The sequence below is a fragment of the Aulonocara stuartgranti genome, assembly GCF_965226115.1.
Source record: "Aulonocara stuartgranti genome assembly, chromosome: 22".
In the NCBI taxonomy this organism is placed as follows: Eukaryota; Metazoa; Chordata; class Actinopteri; order Cichliformes; family Cichlidae; genus Aulonocara; species Aulonocara stuartgranti.
Window position 1 is genome coordinate 20,810,845 of NC_138957.1, and position 22,853 is coordinate 20,833,697.

Here is a 22,853-nt window from a genome sequence, read left to right on the forward strand (position 1 = left end):
TGTAAAGAGGAAATCCACAAATTGTTGTAATAGTAAAACAAGATTGTTTGTGAACGGCATTGTTACATTATCTTAAAAAAGACTCGCATAACAAATGTCAGGGAACTGTTTATGTTTACTGTGTCTGATAGAAAATCATACGTCTGGGTCTACCAGTAAAAAAGGGAAGTCTTGAAAGGAGTGTAGCAGCTTCACTCACATTTATGACAAGAAGCTCACAGCAAACCTGGAAATTGTCACAGTCAGAAGTCGCTGGGCTTCTGAAAGTTATATAAGAAATTCCTGCTAAAGCCTTGAAAGGTTTCTTTAATCCCCTTTTTCTGTATTGATATGTTGTCCAGCCACAGTGCTATTAACCAGGCTATCCATTAATATCTGTACTTTACCACTGGTGAAAGAAAGAGTTTTAAATATCTCTCAAGGCAGCTCATTTCACTACATGAAAAAGCTAAGTCAAAACAACAGCTGCACACCGCTGCAGTAAAAATTAAAAATATGTATGTAGCGCTGTTGATTAGTTATTCACAAATTAGCTGTTATATTTAGTCATGTTTTTCCATGTTTATTTCTTGGGTTGTGAGTGTGAATCAGGGCAGTTATCTGTTTAATAACTCGCTTTTTGTATTGCATGATTTCATACTCAAAGAGTCCATCCTCAATTCCAGCCGGTGCACTTTTTACCCCTCCCACAGCTCATTCTCTGCTGCAGTTATAATCACCCGTAGCTAATTAAGGGGCTTATAATATTTCCGTTGAGTTGCCTGCAGCTTTATTTGTGCAGCTGTGTCCAAAAGCTATCGATTGTGGCTGCTGGTGTTTGTAGCTTGTTTTCGAGCAGAACGGCCCTACAGGCGCTGAGAGCTTTGAAGGATCCTGAAGATGAAGGGTAAGGTTGACAAGGTTAGCTTTAGTGTGTGTGTGTGTGTGTGTGTGTGTGTGTGTGTGTGTGTGTGTGTGTGTGTGTGTGTGTGTGTGTGTCCCATCACTTGAGCTCAGCATGCATTGGAAAAGAGGTGGGCAATATGAAAGAAAAGAAATCGGGAGGAGTTAGTGAAGGACATGAGAGGAGGCGACAGAGCTAGGTGGATTTGTGATGCTCTTCACAGCATCATGCTAATGAGGAGGATTATTATGTCCCCCCCCCCTCAGGCTGTGGAGGCACAGTGTGGGCACAAGTGTGTTTCACTTTTGATGCTGGGATTTGTGTGTAAGGCTGTTCATGTGTGTGTGTGTGTGGTACATGACAAAAGCAGCAAGCCTAACCTTTCAGAAATGGTTCTGTTTAGCTACCTTGACATCTTTGCTCTGTATCCACTTTAATAGGTGTTCATAATCCCTATTCATTAAAATAGCTTACTCCTCCAGATATATAAAGTCTGCAGACTGGGTTAAGAGGCATCCATGTGTGTTTAAAGGTCAGAGCCAAATGTGTTCACGAGTTACGATTTCTAAAATTGCTCAGCTTCACACACAAACCTACAAACTCATAAGCATCTATGCTCCCTATTTTCTATCCTCCTTGCATACACACCCTCTCTCCCACCCCCTCTTTGCCTTCTCTTTTCTACTCAGGTCCCCCTCCTCCCTCGCTCAGCAGCAGCTAGTGGTATGCTCCAATCGTCTTCGCTCTTCTCCCTTCTCTCTCTCTCTCTCTGCACTGTCAGCCTCAGCAGTCTCCACACCACAGCGAGACACTGGTGCAGCACTGATCCCCCCACATGCACGTGCATGATTTGTGAGTGGCAGGTTCTTAAAAAAAACAACGCTCAGCACCGAAGTGTGTACAAGTGTGCATGAGAATGTTTTTCTGAAGCATCTTTTTGTGCCGAGGAGCATGTGTGCTGGCCGAGAGACAGTGTGAGGATGCATGGTTGGCAGGTGTTGTCGTGATCGGTGGAGTTTTTGGTGTACTATCGTTGTGTTGTCTGCCTTCCCCCTTCTCCTCCGATTTTGGTTATCCTGTGAGGACAAAAAGCATCCTGCTGGGATGTCCACCTCGCCTGGTGCAAATGATGGGAGCCAAAGGAACTCTTGTAAGTGACTTTATTTCATCTTTTCTATTCGAGGGTAGTGATCTCTGTGTTTTTCCAGGACGTCAAATATCTGATTGGTGCTGATTTTATGCGAAAGAACCTTCCTTTTCCCATTCAAATAACGGATGTTATTTTGAAGGGAGGCCTGGTCAAGACAAAAACAGGACATAATTTAAGTAAATGTATTTTACCGTTAATGCATCGCTAGGGAAACAAAGACTGCACTTTTTACTGACAGTAGGAATGTAATGTCTGCTGATGTGTGAGATTTGGCTTGTGTGACACTGTACTGTATGTAATTAAGAAAATGATATGTAAATTAGTAAAAGTGAAGTAGTCCAACGTGTACAGACTGCTACATGTTTACATGATGCAGCGCTCAGAGGGGTGTGTAATGTGGGAGTCCGTGCGTGTGCGTGCGAGTGTGTTTCCACACATCCTGGAGCTTCTCCAGCTGTCAACGTATCGGGAAAGTGCCGTTCGTCGACTGACAACCAAGACAGCTGTTTTTTCTCAGGAAAAGACAAGATGCTGATGTCATTCGTTACCGTCGAACTATCAAGTATTTCATTTTAACACCTGTGTTCGGTGTAGTTGCTGTTAAAACTTATTTATTTTCTTGTGTTTTTGTGTTTTGTTTTTTTAGAATAAGCTTAAAAACTCATACGATGTCATTTTCATAGCGTAAATTGTCGCATTAGTTTCCTTTTGTAAATGTGTTTGTACTGTATCGATAGCTTTAGCTGTGCAGGGCAGTGCTAGGTTGTGGAAACAAGAATATGGCTATACCGTGTATTCAGTGGGTGAAAGTGTGTGGGACTCATGTGCGTTTTTGTGAGTTTTAATGTTTGACTTCATTCTGGCTTCAAGTAACACACACACACACACACACACACACACACACACACACACACACACACACACACACACACACACACACACAAAGGATTGCTGTACTGTAAGTGGGTAATTGATAATACGAAGTGAGTCATTTTGACTCATTTGAAAGCTCAGTGGGAACATACAGACACACACACACACACACACACACAGGAATACATTGACTGTCTTGACTGAGGCACAGATCACAGCTGGGAAAATGGGCCTTCTCTTATTGCTTTCATTATTATTGCACCATCCCCCTCTTCCTCCTTTCATTCCCCTTCTCCTCTGTTATTTTCAGGATGTTATTTACTGTTCAACCTTTCATAACTTGCCTGGAAACCTTCTGTGTGTCTGGGTGATGCATTAATGATCACACAATGACACACCCACCCACAGTAGGTATCAATTGTGTGTTTGCGACTGAGGGCTTTTTTTGTATAATTACACTGTTGTATGTTCTTTTATTTGGCTGAGTAATACTGAAGCCTCCGTTCCGCTCTTTCATGTCTAGTTCTTGGTTGCTTTGTGTTGAATTTGACCAGTTTGCTCCTTGTCAAGGCGCATCCATCACATTACCTTATCACAGAGCCGTGCTTTCAGAAAGAAATATCAAGTGACTGCAGGCTATGATTACTGATTTACTAACCATAATGTTACATAACCAAAAGCAGCATCTGAGGACACAGTGTAACCTAAAGAATAGCTTTTAGGAGAAGAAAACCACAGATTGAACAAGCGAAAAGGAAAAGATCTCATATCTAAGGTAGTATAAATAAAGCAGCCAGCGTGCTTGTGATCATGAAATACAAATTTAGTGCTCACTGCACTGAATTTATTGATTAAACCCTGAAAGCAAATCATCAGAGATGATACGAAGAGAGAGGATACTTATGAACTATTTATGGACTTGTGTTTTTCAGAGCGTCTTTTTTTCTAAAGTGGCAGTATTTTTATCTGCATCCTGTCATCTTGACTCAGTGTGATATTATCAAAGTGTAATGATGGTGCAGATCTCTTCTATCCTCGTTAGTTTGTGTCCTCTGTAAAGGAGCAACAGCAGGCACCTGCCACTGAGATGGATGTGCTGTGTCATCACTTCCTCAGCCAAATGATGGCTTACCTCACCTCTCTGTTCCTCTCCGCTATTTTCCCCATCTACTCACCTCTCTTACCCATCCCCACCTTTCTTTCTCTTTGTGCACGGTTACTGTACACATCTGCTCTCTTCACCACTGGTGTCCTTAATCTCCTCTCCTCTGCCCCCCTCCCCCCCATCGCCCACTTTATCTAGGTTCACATGAAACTTTAATTGCATGTAAATCAAAGCGCTCCAGATATAATTAGTCTTTTGTGCTGCTTTAATAAGGAGAGTCTGCACTATTGAAATATGGTAGAGTAGCAGACTCCTGCACTATCTCAGATAGCTAAAGCCACAGGGCAAACTCAAGTTTTAATGCTGAAGGAAGTGACGTGAACTTTTGAAGTGAAGGTTTTTAGTAACTTAAAAAAAATGTATTCCTGGTGTTTTTTGGTTGTCCTTACTAGTGTAGGGTTGATCTTCCTTGTCCCTGCATAAAAATCTGTTTATGTTCACCAAACAATATTTGATAGGTAAATGCTCATTAAAGGTATCAGTATTGGGACTATGTGTCAGAAATATTGGATTTTAAAATATTGGTGTCTACTTTCAGCAGAACGGGAATGTTGGAAATGTGACAGCGAGCAGGCAGCAGCACAGAAGGTGGGAATTTTTCATGCTGAACCAATTATTTGCTCGTGCTAAAAAGTTAAAGCTCTCTAAATGACACGATTGTTGTTTGAATCTGGCACTGAAACGAAAATGTCTCCAGTGAGTAAGACACTGTAACTGTATGCTTTTATTTTTGCATACATTTCTCCTCCTCAGTTGCTTTAGTTAAACTAAAAGCAGTTAGCTTGTGAATTATTAGCATATTCAAACATTAATCACAGAGCTTATAAACACAGAGTCTGTGCACGCTGACGTGTGTTTAATTTGTCTGATCATTGTCAAAGATGGCCTTTGAGATTAGAAGAGATCAATATTCACTTCAACTGACTCCTCTTCTTGTTGCTTTGTTTTTGCTAAATGACAAAAAAAAATTGATTATTTTTAGACCTTTTTCATTGTTTTCACTGCTAGTCATTAAGCAAATAGGCTCATATTTGCACATTTAATAGTCGGGGGGGTGTTTTTGTTAATTTACCCACTTGTTGTTGAGTCACACACATGTCAGCCACGGATATGCAATATTTATGACATCTCTCTGTGTGCTCCAGGTTTGTTTATTATCCTTTTGTCCCCCTCTTCCTCCCTCCCTCCCTCTTTCCATGACTCGTTTCCACCTTCCTTCTTTCCAAGTCATGTCCACCTGGCTTAACAGGTGTTGCTGGCAAACCGTTAACAATATGTCTCCTCTAGTAACACTCATAAGTTTACTCATCTGTACTAGAGAGACCGCTTACAGTTTGTATCTGTTGCATAAATTGTAAATTGGCGATTTTTAATGTTTTCATTTGTTACTTTGTTATGCTTTTGTATAACATGTTCAATTTAATTAGGCACGGATGGACAAAGGGACGAGGGAGACAATAAAAAAAGCGAGACAACATTAATGGGGAGTAAAAGGAAGACGAGTACAAAAACAAAATGACATGAACAATGAAATGATAGAGCAAACAAATGACACTAAAGAAAGGAGAGAGCAGCGAAAAGGAAAAGGGATAGGATTGAAAACAGGTGGAGGGTGAAGGAGAGTGGATGATGAGACATGCAATTAGTGACTCGAGAAAAATAAGAAGAGATTAATAGTAGAACAGGCCTTTAAAGACTAAATCAAATCGGGTAATACAGTAAAGAAACAGAATATTGATGTTTTAGAGCAAGACAGACACAATGTCTGGAAGTCTACTAATTGGTGCTGGCTGTGGTGGTGAAATAGAGGAACCCAGCACTCCTCCTCTACAGCCATGACAGGATCTTTCATTAATTTACAAATACCGACAGATAAAAGTGAGAGAACCATCTTGTCACACACGATGTCCTATCATTACTGTAGTTGTGACATATTTTCAGAGGTTTTGGCTTAATGCACTGTGGTTTAAGTGATTAACCTACAGAGCATTTAACACATGTAATATTATTACATAATACCAGAAGCTCTTCAAGCCCTTTTATATGTGCTGTCATATGTGCTTGTTTTTAATTTGGCATGCTAGGATTTCTGCTCAGCCGTTTGAATTGTTGAAACATCTCAGCACATTAAGAAGATATCGGTTGTTTGGTTCAGAATGTACAAAAAGAGGATCGCATGCACTCTCGTCAGGCCATGTGTGAGTTAATGTAGATTGTAATGGAGTTGTATAATCTTTCCGTTACCCTTTTTTAGTATCACAGCTACAAATAAGCTCCTGTTGCTTATCATGCTGAGAAATTATACTTTGAGCTGCGTGACATGACAAAGGAATAAATACTTAGATCCACACAAAGCGTAATGACTGTAATTAAAGGGACAATAGTGACTGATATATAATTTTACACACTAAGGAAGTGCGAGAGGGATGAATCTGAATTTAAGCTGTCAGGTGATTTCAAACACCCTCGCAAATGTGCCTGGCGGTGATGTAAAACTCAGGGACGAAAATGACAAGCTGCTCACACACACACACATTGAAGAGATTAAAAAACACCGTGCATTCTCATGCATAGAGCATCTATCCAAATGTGAAATCTCTTTTCTCATTGCACAGAAAAGAAGCACGTGTAATGGGTGTTTTTGTTTCAAAACCTGGTCACAGATGGTTTAGAAATTGCATTTTCCATCACTGTGTGAGGTACCTCAGCAGGTGGGTTATCACTTTTTTCCTCTTCTCTCCTCCCACCCCTCTGGGAAATGGGCAGAAAGAGGATCAAGAGAAAAGTAATGGTGTGGTCAGACAGCTATAGAGAAGCTCTAATTAGATCCATGGTTGAACAATTAGTATTTGTAGGCGCCTACCAAGGAGAATCTGTCACAGTTTACTTCCTGTTTTACTTTGTGCTTCTGTATTTCTTTTCTGTACATACTGTAAAGACAAGTTCCTCCACTTCCCGTTTTCCCTCTTTGTTTTTATGTTTTTGTGGATTTTCTTAGCAGAAAAGAAATATTAGGCCATGTGCACATCTGTGTCGCTGAATATGCATCAGCATGCTGTGGATACTCATTTATGTGTGCATGTGTGCGCGTTTGTGGGGGTGGGACCAATGTGACACTCCTGCTGTAACACCAAAACGACAGATAAATTGACAAAACAGCACAGTCACTAAACGAATAAGCAAGCGTTTCAAACTTAGCAGCTGATGCTGTTGCTAAAACCTATTGCTGCTAAAGGTATTGTCTAAATATGCTAATATAAATACTGAGCTTCTGCAGTAATATTTGTCAATCGTCAAAACTGTATAACAGAAAAAAAAAAGAAAAACGTAATTAATAATTAAAACAGGTCTATGTGTCACAATAAGTGTAAATGTCTTTAGATAAAAATCTAAAGACTTTTAGATTTTTACTTTCAGGAAGATAGCTGGGTTGGCCCTGGGTGTGGGACGTGAGTGATCATTTATGTGCTGCACGTGCTTGAGAAGGAAGCAATGTCATCAGCACAGAGGATATAAAACCCAGTTTTATGCAACATTCTGACAATTTCTGCATCTCCTCATCTCTACACAGCTGGTCCAGACAGAAAAGGCTAGCGACAGATACGAGACAGGCAATAATAGTAACACTTGTATTTGCTGCAGATCTATGTGATCACACATGTGTTGGCAAGAGAGGGATACCCATTGCATCCATCTACATTAATAAGGTCTGTTTGCAGATTTCTTAAAGACTACAGTAGTTGGTGGTAGTTGGTACACTGCTTCATTGAAGGTTAGCTTAAAATATTATGTGCTGACAAACTGTGAAGTTATTCAAATATGAATGTGTTTGACTTGAGGCTACAAGGTATACATTTTTGAACAGCAGAATTGAACCACGTGATCATGATGCACTCTTAACAGCCGCGGGACATACAGTACTAAATAGATGGTACTGCACCAGGCCACGGGCAAAAGAAAGTGAAACACTGGGAAAAAAGAAAAGATAATCAAACAACGAAGTACAGTTTGGGGTAATAAATGCCAGAGGGGCTTTATATGTGCAGTTTTATGTCATCATTGTGCAAATACTGTGGCCAAGATTAGGCTTTTACAATTCATGCTGCACACCACGACTGCAAATAAATGAGGATGTGAACGACAGACAAGAGCAACAAAAGAGGGATGAAGAGAATACTTGAAAAATAAGCAGTGACAGAGAGGAACTGGAGCTTAGCAAAAACAAAGAGATGTTGCTGATAGCTTCTGATATCTCTGTCAGTGTGAGAAAAACACCCTTGAACTTTTTAGTGTAAGACTTCAGCACAGATGAAGACATGAGCTCTCTGCTCAGCAGTTAACCCAGGGAACTGAAAAAAAGAGAAAGAACTGGCACGACAGTGTTCGTAAAATACCTTTTGCGTTTCACATCATTATTATGACACCTCAGTGTCAATATGTAGAGCAGTGCATCGTAACTGTGTCAATAACATCAGCCCTACAGGCTGAAATGCAACTGTTTTGTTTAGGAACAAAGCCTTTCATTTCTGCTTATGGACCTGCTCACACTGCAAGTTTGCAGTGACATCAAAATGTCATTGAAATGGAAATTGCAGTGAATTATGCAGAAGCTGCTATGTCTACATTATTCTACAATGCAGGACGAGGTGAGCGCTTTGCCTCGACCTCAGTTCAAGCGGGAAAACAAACAACTGTCAGGTTTTTTTGACATCCTCATCCACGTCGCTTTCGGTGTGATCAGTTCATGCTTAAAATTCCAGCCTAACGCTCAAAAACCAGCCTCGACGCACAGTGACTTCAGTTTTGTTCCCATAACTTGGTGAGTGGTCAGGTTCAAGCCCCCGCATGTAACAGTAATACGAATACACACAAACATTGACTTCCATTTCATCCTTAACCATAAATACTACTTGCCTAATTTTATAAATTAAATCTGACTTGATCCTCAAATTAAAACAAGTCTTGCCCTTTAAAACTGAATAAATAAATTAATGGGGACTTGCTTTTCGTCCCCGTTGAGAAGATGCATGGGTCCATGATGTCACTGTGTAAACACAAACAGATTCCCACAACATGAATCTTATCTGGAACACACACTCATATATACAGACAGATTATCTCAGTCTGCCTTTCGTTTACTCTGTCATCACAAGATGACAGCAGAGCAGCTCTTGAGATATAAAGGAGTCGCTTTTGTATATATTTATATAATAGTTGCATTATCCCACGTGGCTGCCTCTCGACCCAGGTTTATATGCACACATTTCTACCACGGTTATTCATAGACCTTTGTGTTTGCGTTAGCATGGGCTCCTACAAAGAAAGCATGAAAGAAAGCTTCTCAATCCATAAAAAGGAAATTCATCAACTGAAAATTACACAAAATAACACATTATGGTCTCACACGACCTTCAGTTTGTGTTCTTCTTGGACATAAAGACTTTAACCGAAACATACATAGATAAATCTCAAATGCAGTTTATATTTACCTTACTGTAAAAATGTATTGCATTCTCGCTTCCACCTCTCATCAAAAGCACTTGTCTCTCAATTCAGGTGACGACAGAAAAATATGCAAACTTTAAATAATAAAAAGACCATGTTGCGTATGTGTCAGAACACCTGCTCTGGTTGAGCACGACTGTTTGTCTTTAAGCTAATCTATCATTTATCAACATCTCTAAATGAAAAGACCTGCAGTACACTCGCTCCCGCTCTTGCACTGACATGAGTTCTGATGAAAAATTCATCAAAGAGAACATGTGTGTGAGCCTTTTCTGCATGGTGTGGCAACTCTGTTATGTATAGACACACATAACACAGGCCCAAAAGTCAGCGCACTGCAGATTTTTCACGCCCCTTATGTTATAATATAAGCTCTAGACAGTTTTAAAAAGAGACAGTCGTGTCAGGGGTTTAAACTGAAGCATGCACTGGCTCCACTTGAAACTTTGCACATCTATTTGTAAGACGATTTTTACATTTTTATGCTCAAGTCATCCCACATTGTGCTTATGCTTCACTGGTTCTGTGTTTGATGCTGTACTTGTTATGCATGTATAACTCCACACTGTCTCTCACTTGATTGCTATGTTATAGCACATGCAGCTGTTTGTAGCGGGCAAGTCTGTACTCTTATTGGGGATACTGGCAAAATGACATGTGTTTTAGAAGGTGTTATTCATCACGTATGGTATACCCTTTAAGTCTACTTGTGCAGCAGTGGGGCAGAGTTTCTGCAAAATTGGCTGAAAGGCTCAGATGCATGTCATCCCAAAATCTCTTTCACCTATACGCGTCTCCTCCCTTTCATCAGCTTTGTAAAATAGGGAATAATCATGGAAAGGGTCAATAGGTCATTCTGGAGTGGCGTCTTCACTGAACACTTGCGGTTGTGTTTTGCTGAAGTAAGACTGTAATTGCATAGAAAAAAGAGGGCACCCTTGCATAATGCATCAAAGCCTGCATGAAATGTAAAATATTCGCATATTTTATGGTCCAAAACAAACTCAGCTTGTGTACAGATTCTAAATATATGAGCAACATGCATCTATTTATTTTCACGAATCCCAAATAATCTACAAGCACTGTAGTTGATTTAACCAAACTACAGTCCAACTGTAATATTCTAGCTTTTGCATGTTCACAATATCAGCATTAAAAAAAAATGCTGCAGGGCATGTGGTCAGTGATTTTGCTGTGTATTTTAGTCAGTGCAGTCTTCCAGAGATTTTAACTGCCTTTTTATAATTGCAAGGGTCAGGTTGGCTAGGTTTCCCAATTTACACCCAGTCATTACCACTTTACCCATCATTAAAAAAGACATCACTCTTATTGGTGTGATAAAAGCTCCCTTCAAGGCAAGCAATTAACGCACTAGAAAACGCTCCTCATCCTCCGTTTCTTTCCTCCTCTTTTCACCCGCTCTTTTGGCCTCTGTTAAGAGTTCAGAGGTTTCTGTGATGTAAGCCTTTTTAATTGTCTCCCGGGGAGACGGGTAAAAATTTTTTTTATCTGTTTCGAACAGTACAGCATGACATAGCCATACTACGTGAGCAGATGTGCTAAGCCTTTGTCGAGGTGTCATTTGTGTCCACCGTAGTTCAGCTCCTCGTTGTTAATTGCTAAGAGCCGACTGGCTGATAAATGATTTATTTGGCAGAGCAGGAAGTCTCTTTGTCCCATATTTATCTCTGTGCACAGAGAAGAGTATGGGAAATGTAATTTTTTATTACTCATTAAGACACAGTTAATCTCCATTTGAAAATATGTGTTTAGCAGCATTTAAAATTGCAAACGAAGCAAGACTGGAACTGCCAAATCCTGATTAGCCCGAGAATTCAATATCCACTTACTAGGAAGCGTCATTTCTCAGACCTGTCGGGAGCATTATATCACACTGGGCGTTTGGTATAAAAGACAGGCTCGATGCAGTCAGCAAAATCTGCATCAGAGAGCGTGATGAGTGCTCGTGTGGGCAGTGCATTTTGTAGGCAAACGAGAATGTTATTTTTTAACAGATTGTGTGAGGCGGGTAGTTTGACATGCTTGTGAGGAGCTAGAAGAGCTGTCAGGTGTTGTCAGATGAAACAACTCTTTCTCCCTCTCATTGCATTTCTCTTTCACCAGATATGAGGAATGTTTCAAGGCCATGTAAACTATATATAGTGGTCTTATGTAACTGTGGGTCACAAAGCTGCAGTTTGAAGAAAGGCAAGTACAGATTGTTAGAATTTGACAATAGACTGTGTAGAAAATGACTTATTATATGCTGGACAAATGCTGGATATGTCCCATATGCTTTTTAATTCTCTGTGGTTGACCCTATTTCGTTGCCCTGCTGGTGTAAACTTGGTCCTTTTAAGCATGCCTGTTGCATGACTTCATGTAGTATTGAATGTACGCATTTAAAGAGGCCAGATGCCTTACAGCAGTAGGAACGCATTTGAAAATGTCAGCTGTCAGCTAAAATATATTAATATTTTTTCATATTCTGTGCATACAGTGCATTTGTGCATACTCATACATGCTGCTTCGGGCTCTTTAGATGATAACATTTAGATTTTTGAAATATTTAACTTCATAGTCGCAGAAGAAAACAAAAAGGACCTCCCAGAGCTGAAGCTCTCTGTATCTGTGCAGCAACAAGACAGTTTTGTACACAAAGAGTCAGCTGAATACCACATGATGAACATGGAGTTTGTCAGATAATTATGCAGATAAAGCCTAATGCATGTTGTCTTTCTTCACTATTGTGCCAAGTCAGATTAAAAGTGAAATAGTAAACGCATCCTTTCATGTGTCATGTTATATAATTGCATCTGTGGGTGGTAATGTGTGTTTCTGCGTTTGCTTTGGGATGTACGTCTTTGTCTTTCAGCTTTCAACAAACGGTCTGTGCTCATACGTACGTAGATACTTTTATTTAAGCATTTAATACTCTGGTTATGCTTTGGACTGTTTTTCTTTTTTTACCTGGACTGTAGCTATTTTCAGTCCCTCAAATCATTAACAGTTGATACTGCTGGTGCTTCAGTTATTTCAAAGATAGTACTTTATTAGCCATCTAGGTTCTGACAGCTCTGGCTTTACCCCTTAAAACCTAGAGATTTTGAGATTTCTACATCAGTGTGATTTTAGTTATCCTCCTGAAAATTCTAAATAAATTGCACAATACATGTTCAGAGTGCAAAAAAATTGCCAGCTGTTGCAAATATGATACAAATGAAGACTCATATACAATCTTACATTTGTTCAATATTTACAAAGGTATCAGTAGGTTCAGTAAACACTCCATTTCCAAAACAATCTAATTTAATGGTTCATGCTTTAAAGGGTTGAGTCTTTGCAAGATCTCCTGCAGTGTATATAGTGTCGTTTTTCCAATATTTAACCATCACAAACCTTAAAGCTGGGGAGGACAGTTTGAGTTGAGTTGATAACTTGTAACTAATTCTAGTAATTTGAAAAATTGTCTTATTTTTGTAACAGGTGGCTTTTCAGAGAACACAGTCGCACAAAGTTGACACCTAAAGGACATTTTAACAAAAGCTCAGTGCATGTTCAGCCTTATCCGAACACATTCTGCAAGGTTAGACTCACATTTACAGATGTAACCTTCACCCCTCTCACTTGTGATTGGTACATTCCTAATTCCAGCGTGCAGCCTTCTGCTGTGAATCGTTGGGCTGCTACAGTAGCTGACACCTCTGATTTGCTGCCAGGCCTAGTCGTGACCCATACGCTCTATTAAAGAGTGTGTGCGTATTCATGTGGGTATCTGCACACATTCCTGCCTGTCTAAGCAATTTGTCTCTTGTTCCTTTTATGTGACTAATTGACAGAAAACAGTAAAGCAGGTAAATAATAATGGCAGCTCGCTGTTTTGTCACATTAGTTAAGGATGTGTTTCAATGTGGAATCAGTCAAAAAGAATTATTCACATCAATTAGGGCCGTTTACTACACCATTACAGTCTACGTGGGGTCTCTGGAACGTTAAGCCATTTTTGGAATGAAAAATGTCCTGTTTTCTGGTAGAGTTTAGACTGTGAATGACTAAGCAGGAGGCAAAAAGCCCTCCTACAGAGCTTTGCCTTACATGTTGGTGTGCAGTTGCCTGGTTACATGTGTAGCTAGGAAAACTGATTAAATGTTTGTTGATACTCTCACTTGATTCAATATTCTACTGGTTACTGACAGAAACACTGACAAGAGCATTAATGTGTGCCATCTTAATTCATGTGGACAACGCAACCATTTAATTTCAAGGCTGGGGATCTATTCTCGGCTACTCAGGGAGGAGAGGGAAGCGGTTTCCTCCTCATGCTATATACAGTGGGAAAAGAGTGTTGATGACCTCAACGGTGGATATAGTAAGGTGGTGGAAAGAATACTTCCAGGATCTCCTTGATCCCGCTGACATGCTTACTTTAGTGAAGTCTGGGGACGAGGGGTCGCCCATCACTGTGGACAATGAAGTAGCCAAAAAGCTCTCCGGTGGCCTAGGCCCTGGGGTGGATGTGATTTCCCCTGAGTTCCTCAAGGGTCTGGATGTTGTTGGGCTGTCGTGGTTGATACGCCTCTGCAGCATCACGTGAAATCAAGCCTCTGGATTGTCAGACTGGGATGACGGTTTAAGAAGGGGACTGGAAAGGGTGCTCCAAGTTCAGGAGCATTGCACTCCTGCTCTCTGGGAAGGTCTGCACTAGGGTGCTGTAGAGGCGAGTCTGCCCGTTAGTTGAACTTTGGGCCCCAAGAAGAACAAAGGGTTTGGTTTTTTTTGCTCTGGTTGTTGAACACTGGATCCTCTCTTTATACCCTTGAGGTTGTCTAAGAGCGCACAGGAGTTTGCCCGCCTAACCTATATGTGTTTTGAGGATGTGAAGAAGGCATTCGACTGTGTTCCTTAGGGCATCCTGTGGGGGTTCTCTGGGAGTATGGATGACTGGCCCATTGTTCTTGGCCATCCAGTTCCTGTACAGGAACTGGATGGCCAAGAACAATGGTGGCAGTAAGTCAGGCCCTTTCCCAGTTAAAGTTGAGAACCAGAGGGAGAAATTGCTTCCCCAAGTGTAAGAGCTAGAGAATCTCAGGAGATTGACAGATGGATGCAGCAGTGAAGCAGAACCTGTATCAGTCTGTTGTGGTGAAGAGAGAGCTCAGCGTGAAAGCAAGGCTATCGATTTAGCGGAGAGTCTATGTTCTTATCCTGACTTGGCCATGAGCTTTGGGGAATGACCAAAAGAATGAGATTAGACTGAAAATGAGAGAAAAAGCATCCAGTGAGAAAAAAACAACTGTAAAAGACCCTTGGAAAGCCTGAAGAACTGTTGCTCAAGATTATATTAAAAAATGACAAAGTCTGAGTCCTTGGAAGTAAAATATAAAGAAATGAGCGTAGCTCAAGACTCAATAATATGTTAAATAGCCCAGGAGAAGTCAGTGAAAAAAATCTACAGCACAACACGTTCCTGCCTCATACACAGTGTTTTATTGTTTTCATTTTGTCTGAGAGGCCCCTCATTAGATACCCATCAGCGACTGAGGCTGCTGCATCATTGCGAACACTTATTTGATTACAAACCAGTGAAAACTAGTTTCTGCGTGCTCGCCAGCTGTGAATGCCTAGTGAGTAAAGTAACAGTTGTGTTTGTATGCCAGTACATTGGCATATTAGCAGAGACAAATTGACTGTAAATATTTTGAATCTGTGACGGAGACTTGTTATTTATGGGGAGGGAAAAGAGCTGGGAATGAGACATCTGCCCGAAACTTGATCCAAAATTTGGGCAGTGCAGATGTAACAGGTTCTGTAGAAGAGGATTTAATTTTGTTTCCATACAGCATCCCCATCCAAGATGCTTTTAAGTATAGCATTCCAGTCCATTTTAGTCACACACACTTTCTCCATACATGTACTCCATTTTTTTCTGTTCCACCTCATATTTATTCTGTGCACAGTAACATTTCAAAATCCTGAATCTAAAGGTTTTTTTCAGTTGAAAGTAAACAAAAAACCACAAAGAAATCAATTGCCCACTGTAAGATTATGAAAGCATGAAAATAACGTGGTAAACTCCCCCACGCAGCGTGTACTCCACAGTGTAGCCCACACGGCAACGCGGCCCTCTCGCGAAAACATTTCAGGAGCAGTAGCAAAATGCTCCAAACGTTAATGTGTCACAAAAGCCGCACAATGATTCAATATCATTTTCCAAATGAATTTCCCTGGTTGGTAATAGAATGGGCCACACACACTTTATAACCATATTCATCAGTTTTCCACGGTTCAGTTAGGTTTCTGTGTAAATTAGGGCCAGCAGCAAACGTGGAGCGTTTTTGGAGGGGAAAAAAATGTAATATTGCAGGAAGATAAATAGGCTTGTTCTTCAAAATATCAGAGACGGTGAAAGAGCTGCAGTTGCAATCTGAATCTCGTGTCCTGAAGCCAAAAGTTCTCAATAAAACACTTTTACACTGCAAAAGCACCGCTATGATTAAAGGCTGTAGGAGGCTGAAAATTACATTTAAAACGTGCTGTGGATATGCAAGACACCTAACACATGCACACAGTTTTGTCGTTTTTGAACTCTGCTATATCCTAATCAGATGACACGTTTTATTTATTTATTGTCATGTATGTTATGTACTGTAAACAGCAGATAAGATGAAACTGCTTCAAAGCTGTTAGCACTTGACTGAGAGGAACTTCATGAAGCCGCCACAGTCGCGTTTTAGACACGAAAGAAGAAGTAAATTACAAACGAGACCCGTAGAGAGTTGCATGCCTGTGTACATGTGGGAGTAGTAAGGGTGGTAACAGTGAGCTTGAGCTGTTTAAAGATAAAGGAAGTAACAGCGAAGCCTGCAGAGTGCATGCACATGTGTAAATCAACCAACAATGCAACTTAGATTATTAGAAGCCAGCAGTCAGCATCAGAATACAAACAAATCATCCAGTCATGGTGAGGTCACACTTGAGCCACATAGAGAGAGAGGGTAGTCATTATATGTGTTTTATTTACATCACGGGGGCTGCCTTTGGCGGAAACCTGAACACTTGAGAGATATAGCGAGGCGCACAGAATCTAAAAATACCACGGCTGAGGGAGCAGGGCTTAAGAAGAAGAATAAGAAGCAGTGGCTGTCTCTACTGTCAGCCCTGCCTCTTGGTGTTCAGGCTGTGTGTTGCTGTCTCAGAATGAAATATTAGGCCTTTATAAGCAAACGGAAACAAATCCATGTGAGACCAGACGGCTAATTTAACGTGACAGATGAAACAGGGAGGGTTTTACATCAGATATATTGAATGTTTGATCTGTTTAGCGAGTCGGTGTGATGTAAAGTGTGCGAAACGGCCATAATGAGATCGTGGATGGATTCTTTGAGCTCTAATCAAAATAACAGAGGAGGGGGGGGATCATTTGTGCTTTGAGTTTTATTCATGGCTGAAAAATGTCACCAGTGCTTTGTTATGACGAACTAAAATGCAGCTTTTTTAAAATATCTGTAGCGTCTCGGAGTAGATGAAACAGTTATTTTCATAAAGGTAACACAGACTTTGACATCAAATAGGAATACTGCACTTCAGTTTTACATTATGTGGCATCTCCAGCACTGCCGTTAAGGTCGTGCCCTGTAGCCATGCCCCTGTTCTCCTGTCATCTCTCTCCAAGAAAAGCTGGAACACAAGGATGAAAACGTTTCCCACCCACACGTTCTGCATCTCGCTGCCACTCCTGCATTCTCTTCATGTCCTCCTGTGTATCACTCTGCTTTTCTAGCGCCTCACATTCATGCAAACGCATATATAGAAGCCTCCGAGGACCGGTGCATAAACGATGGCTCCAGTCCCAGGCAGGCCTCACAGGCAAGCTGGCTAGCAAGTCCACTGACGCCTTCATCCGTTTACCCGTTCATCTGTCCGTTTTAGGCTTCAAACCTAACCCCCTCTTCACTGGCAAAGCCCAAAGGCAGCACCTGATGTGTGAAGCGCACACCAAAGTGTGAATGAGTGCCTCAGCCGGGACTTGAATTGGCTGCTGATGATTTACAAAAAGACATATTTCCATTTGAAAAGGTTTCTTTAAGAGTTGCTTATCATCGCTGCTACTGTGTTTGTGCTCCGTCTGAATGCTCTTTTTACCTAAGGAGTCTCACCAAAGAGAATTCTGAAAGCTCTCTGATTAAAAAACCCTATTTTAAAAATGTGAGCCCAGTTTAGCACTGAGCCTCAAAACAGATCGAGCTAACCAAGTCTGCATGACTTGCTTTCTCGAAATAGGGTGTGAGAAAATGAATGTTTGGTCACATCTAGAGCTTGATTTCAATCCTAAAGACTGTAATTGCCCTCGGTGGCACGTCGGCCTCTTTAGTTTTCACCTGCAGACACTTCTTAGCTGCTTCTAACAGTATAGCTGCTAAAAAAAAAAAAGGGGGACAAAAATAGTGCACTTCCATATTTGGGTGCACGTTTACATGCCATATAAAAGAATACCGCACACTTGTAAACATAATGCAAATAAAGTGCAGACTGTGTTTTTATCACAGTAGTGGAGTTTATTGTCAATAAGGAGTAGGTACATTAAAACCACACACATAGAGACTCACACGCACAGTCGCCCACACAAGCATCCACACACACACATGCGTGCAGCCACACACACCCTGACACACCAGCCCCTTTTCCTGTGGGTTCTGCTTCCTGCATTTTGTAGAGCACGAACAGATGTTTCTGTAGCTCTGAAAGCAGATGATTTGAAATTCACACATCGTATTGAATCTGAACAAGAAGACTGAGTCTCTGTGGATTTGCTTTGCACACCGGAGAACCGAGAAAGAGAGCAAACTTTTTGGAGCACGTGATTTAAAGTGCGCTGTTTCCTCCTGTGCAGCTGAGAAAGAGAAAGCGTGTGAGGGGATGGTTACACTTTTCTTGGCCCTTTTTTTGTTTTTGAACGATGATTGTGGAAACCGATGCGCCGTCAGGTAGTAAAGTCGATGTTGCACTTCATGTTCATGTCATAATCTGCTGCAGGAAAATGATTGATTAAGATGTTTGGAGATTGTGTCGTTTTAGATTGCAGTGACGCAAGTGCCACAGAATCCATTTCTTTAAATAAAATCGTTATATTACTCGACATCATATGCTATGACTAACATAATGCTGTTGGCTCAGCTCCCATGAATCATCCCCACGAGCTCACCTTTGCACGCGTGAATCATCTGCACATTTGTATACTATGTCCGTATGTGCGGCACGGCTTCAGAAATTTGTTGGGACTTAATGACTTGTGCTCTTCTACTAAACTCATCAGCACAAACTTAATCCTGCAGGCTAAATGAGCGAGAGCTAAAAATAGTCCCTGCAGCTACAGTGCCATGCGTAGCAGGATACGGTTGTCTGGTATATAGCAGTGATGGAAGAAGACCGGTGGGGGTGAATGGAGGGATGAAGAACTAGAAAGATGACAAAAGAGGTCTTCATTAAAAGTAGAGTGGTTTTCATTTAAGTGTTTTGAGGTGGGAGTACTGGTATAAACCATCACAGTGTACGCCATATTGGAGTATATTTATGTTCTGATTTATATTTGAACCTTTCGGGAATCATGACTTTCATGGCAGTTCTCAAAAATCTTTGTCTGCGGATCTGACGGGGAAAGGAATAATAAGCTTCCACCGGTAGGCAGGCAGACAAACAGATGGATGCATTCAGTCAGCAGGTACATAGATGATGCAAATAAATAGTCAGGGGAAGCTAATAATGGATCGAGAATTAGATTAGAGACGGAGTGATTAAAAAAACGGGATCCTGCTCTATTGGTAATGCCTTCTGTCCACATGTCCTAATTATACCTAAATGCATTGCCCTGCTTCTCCCTTACTCCTGCTCGGTCTCCTGCTACTAACCCCACACAATGCTTGACAATCTTAACAAAGCTTCCCTGAGGCCCCTTATCTAATAGAGCAGTCTCTACAAGACACACACACAGAGACACACACATATGCATCGCAGCCAGCAGCGAGTTGAGGGGGAAAGATGAGGGAGTAATGGGACAAAGACAAGTTGTCAGATAAATGAGATAAATTAGACACTGAGTGAGGAACGACAGAGAAAGAGAGAGAGCTATTCTTTTCCAACTCTCCCAGGGTTGTTGCTGTGTGTGAGAGCTCTGGTGGGATCTCATTGTTCTTTTTTGTCCTTGTGTGTGTGTCCGTGTCCATCTGCTGCAAGCCACAGTGTGTTTTATCAGGACTGAGGTCTGGTGCTCGAGCAGAAGGACGCATGTGCAAATATATGCACTTGTGTTTAGGAAACACACGAAATCCTGCAAATGCACTCGTGATGGACAGTGTAGCAGATGTTAGTCTTTGTAGGTTTACTGTGAGCATCAGTGTCAAATTTCTTCACTGATTTTTGATATTAAATTCATTTTTTAAGCCTTCATTGATTCAATTTGATGTTTTTTGTCTATGTTAAACCAGGATCAAAGATATATGTCACCCATTGTACATGCGTTGGCATCTTGCCATAGTTACTTGGGGGGGGGCTTATATAATGCTGTCATTTATCAGCAGGAGAACAGAGAACTAAAGAGACAGCCAGTTGGAGACCCCAGGCTGCCACAGTGCCCACGCACACAGCATCATGTTTCCACTGCATCACTAGACATTAAATTAGCTTAAATTTGCTTCCTGGAGACGTACTTATTACTGCAAACCCTAAAACTAATCCTTAACCTGGTCTTATCCAGCATCCGACCTTAAAACAAGTCTAGATACTAACATTTGTAAAACTTTACATTGAAGTCATTGTAATAAGCATTAGTTTAATCAGGTTTTCAGATATAAAAATGTCCTATTAGTTAAAACATATGTTTCATTAACACCGTCACTAACACATCATATGAAATGTCATATTTTGAGACAATCATACGCACTTAAAGTGTGTAAGAAGTTGTTCCTCATTTCACCATTTCATGCTATTTTTTAATGGAACTTTTAGTATTTTTGTTTAGATTAGCATATGCATGTGCTATATAGTTATTAGTAGTTAATCACACTTTTTTAAGCTACTGAATCCAAAGAGCTTACAATACCTTATCATGTTAATCTAAAGAGCTTGAAAAGAAATGTGACTGAAGAAGCTTCTCAGTGGCTTTTCTTTCCAAGCTCCTTAGATTACCACAACCTGGATGATGGAGAGTCTACACAAAATCTTATTGGGGTTATTTTACACTTATTGAGAGTGTGAAAGGGGTTTAATACCTATTACCTTAACAAGGACATTGATAGACATTGGAAGCTGGATGTCGAATATCGCCCTGTACTCCAGAGTTGACCGTGTTCCAGTAGCAGCAGTCGGAAAAACAGGCTCTATTCTGCTTCCTAGCAAGGTGGAGCCATTCATCCATCACTATGAATGCCTGGAGTACAACGCAGTAGCTCTTATTCCTCATTTAAAAAAAAGAAGTAAAAACACAGCTGCAGCACATTAGAGTCTGGTCCGTGCTCTGTGTATGGCTTATTTACTGAATCACAAATACATAACGGGGGTAGTACAGAGCACACGTTTTACACATTTGCTGCTTTTTACGCTTACTTCTTACAGTCTTTAACTTCAAAGTTGAGATTGGTGTGGCTTCACTGGCTTTCCAAGTGTGAAATCTGACCTGAGGGGGCGTTGCAGCTGAAAATTGTGATTCCAACTTCCAAAACGTGAATTATCCTCCTCCTCCACCGTGAGACATTTTCAGCTTCCGGGAGATGGCCAAGCGGGCTGCTCAGGCCAATCACAGCCAGTCTGAAAAGTCAGAAAGTCAAACATTCAGTATATGACAGGCCCTTTTCATCTAAACCCTAATTTGTGTCAGATTCAGAGCTCTGAGCCTCGCCTTTGATGCTACAGTACCGCTCAGGATACAGTCGGCAGGTTTACCCTCATGTGCACTCCACTGAGTGTGTGCCATCCTGTGAAACCGAAAGGAGACAGAGTTTGGAGGTAAAGAGGAGGGTAGACCTCAGAAAGATGGGCATTTTCGGTAATACCAGGGTTCTCATCATTAGCCTCCCATAAAGACTGATGAGCGTGAGTTGGCATCCTCCTTTCTCCTGTGTGATGAGTCATTAACAGTAAAACATTTTGGAACAGAAAATGAAGCGCACAGCAAGTAGGCCTTGAGCCAAAGACATCCAGAAAATGGACGGATGAGCTTACAGAGACTGTTAGATTTAAACTTCAAGTCATATTGCGCCATATAAAGCTGACTATAGCTACACTGCAAATGTAAATCCACTTTTGGTTCACAGTGGATTGGTAGTACTTACATTGTCTCACTTCATGTGTTTCTAGTGGAGCTGGATGCAGAGCACGCACAGAGAGTCCCCGGGGCGGAGCAAGGAGGGGGCCTGCCACCCCAGGTGAAGGTGAAAGAGAGGCAGAAGTTCTTTGAGGAGGCCTTTCAGCAGGACATGGAGCAGTACCTGTCTACCGGCTACCTGCAGATTGCTGAGAGGCGAGGTGAGGAGGAGGAGCGGTAAGGTCAGACGTTTTCTGATATTAGTTTAGTTTCCTAGCGCTCCGTCGCCTTTAGCGCAAAAGGAAGATGTTGAGGGTTTCAGGTTTCGGTAGTATTGTGTGCTAATTCTTTAAAGGTGAATGCAAAGGCGTGAATAAATTTCTTTACTATCAGCTGAGACCTTCACACTTTAACCGCATACCATGAGATTGAGTCATAATGGCTTTACGTAGCGAGGAGAGCCTGTCACTTAACACACGAGTAGAGTCATTACATTTTAAATGATGCCACCATGATATATAAACGTACTCTGGGATTGTAACAGAATCCCGCTGCGCCTCCATGTATTTGCTGCCAAACGTCTACTGAAATACCCAAAGCATGTGCAGAAACAGCTCCCCGCACTGAGAGATGTTACAGACTCCACTGGCCAGTGTTTGTAATGTGATTTTTCTTCTTCTTTCCCTCATCTGCCCTCCTCCCCACATCACCCTGGAAATGGCTTAGAGAAGCTTGTGGAGAAGTAAGGACGGAGGGAGAGATGGAGCAAAAGGAAAGAGATTTAAGGAGCGTTCACTGAAACTCAAAAGGCTTTTTTATCAGTGCAGTGAGCGGAATAGTCACAGCTCATTATCCGAAGAAGCGTAGCACTGTATTGGCTCTTTTATATTAGTGGTACAAAAAGACTGGACATGTTTATATTTAAAGTGGTTAAAAAAATAAAATAAAAATCACCTGAAACCAACACCTCTCCATGACCAAT

At 41.2% G+C, this 22,853-nt stretch overlaps 1 protein-coding gene across 4 annotated transcripts in view; it reads left to right on the forward strand.

The window, feature by feature from the left end:
* The window catches only part of dtnbp1b (dystrobrevin binding protein 1b), a 63,501-nt gene that overhangs the window by 35,163 nt on the left and 5,485 nt on the right, over positions 1 to 22,853 (forward strand). Inside the window, exons 1-2 of one of the 4 annotated variants that reach the window (XM_082521409.1) lie at positions 1,586 to 2,033; positions 21,925 to 22,092. In XM_082521409.1, the coding sequence (XP_082377535.1) occupies positions 1,868 to 2,033; positions 21,925 to 22,092 (334 nt within the window). In that variant the 5' untranslated portion in view covers positions 1,586 to 1,867. Of the gene's footprint in view, positions 1 to 1,585; positions 2,034 to 18,272; positions 18,561 to 21,924; positions 22,093 to 22,853 lie in introns of those variants that run through there. The other 3 variants (XM_082521408.1, XM_082521411.1, XM_082521410.1) reach the window with 3 other exon arrangements.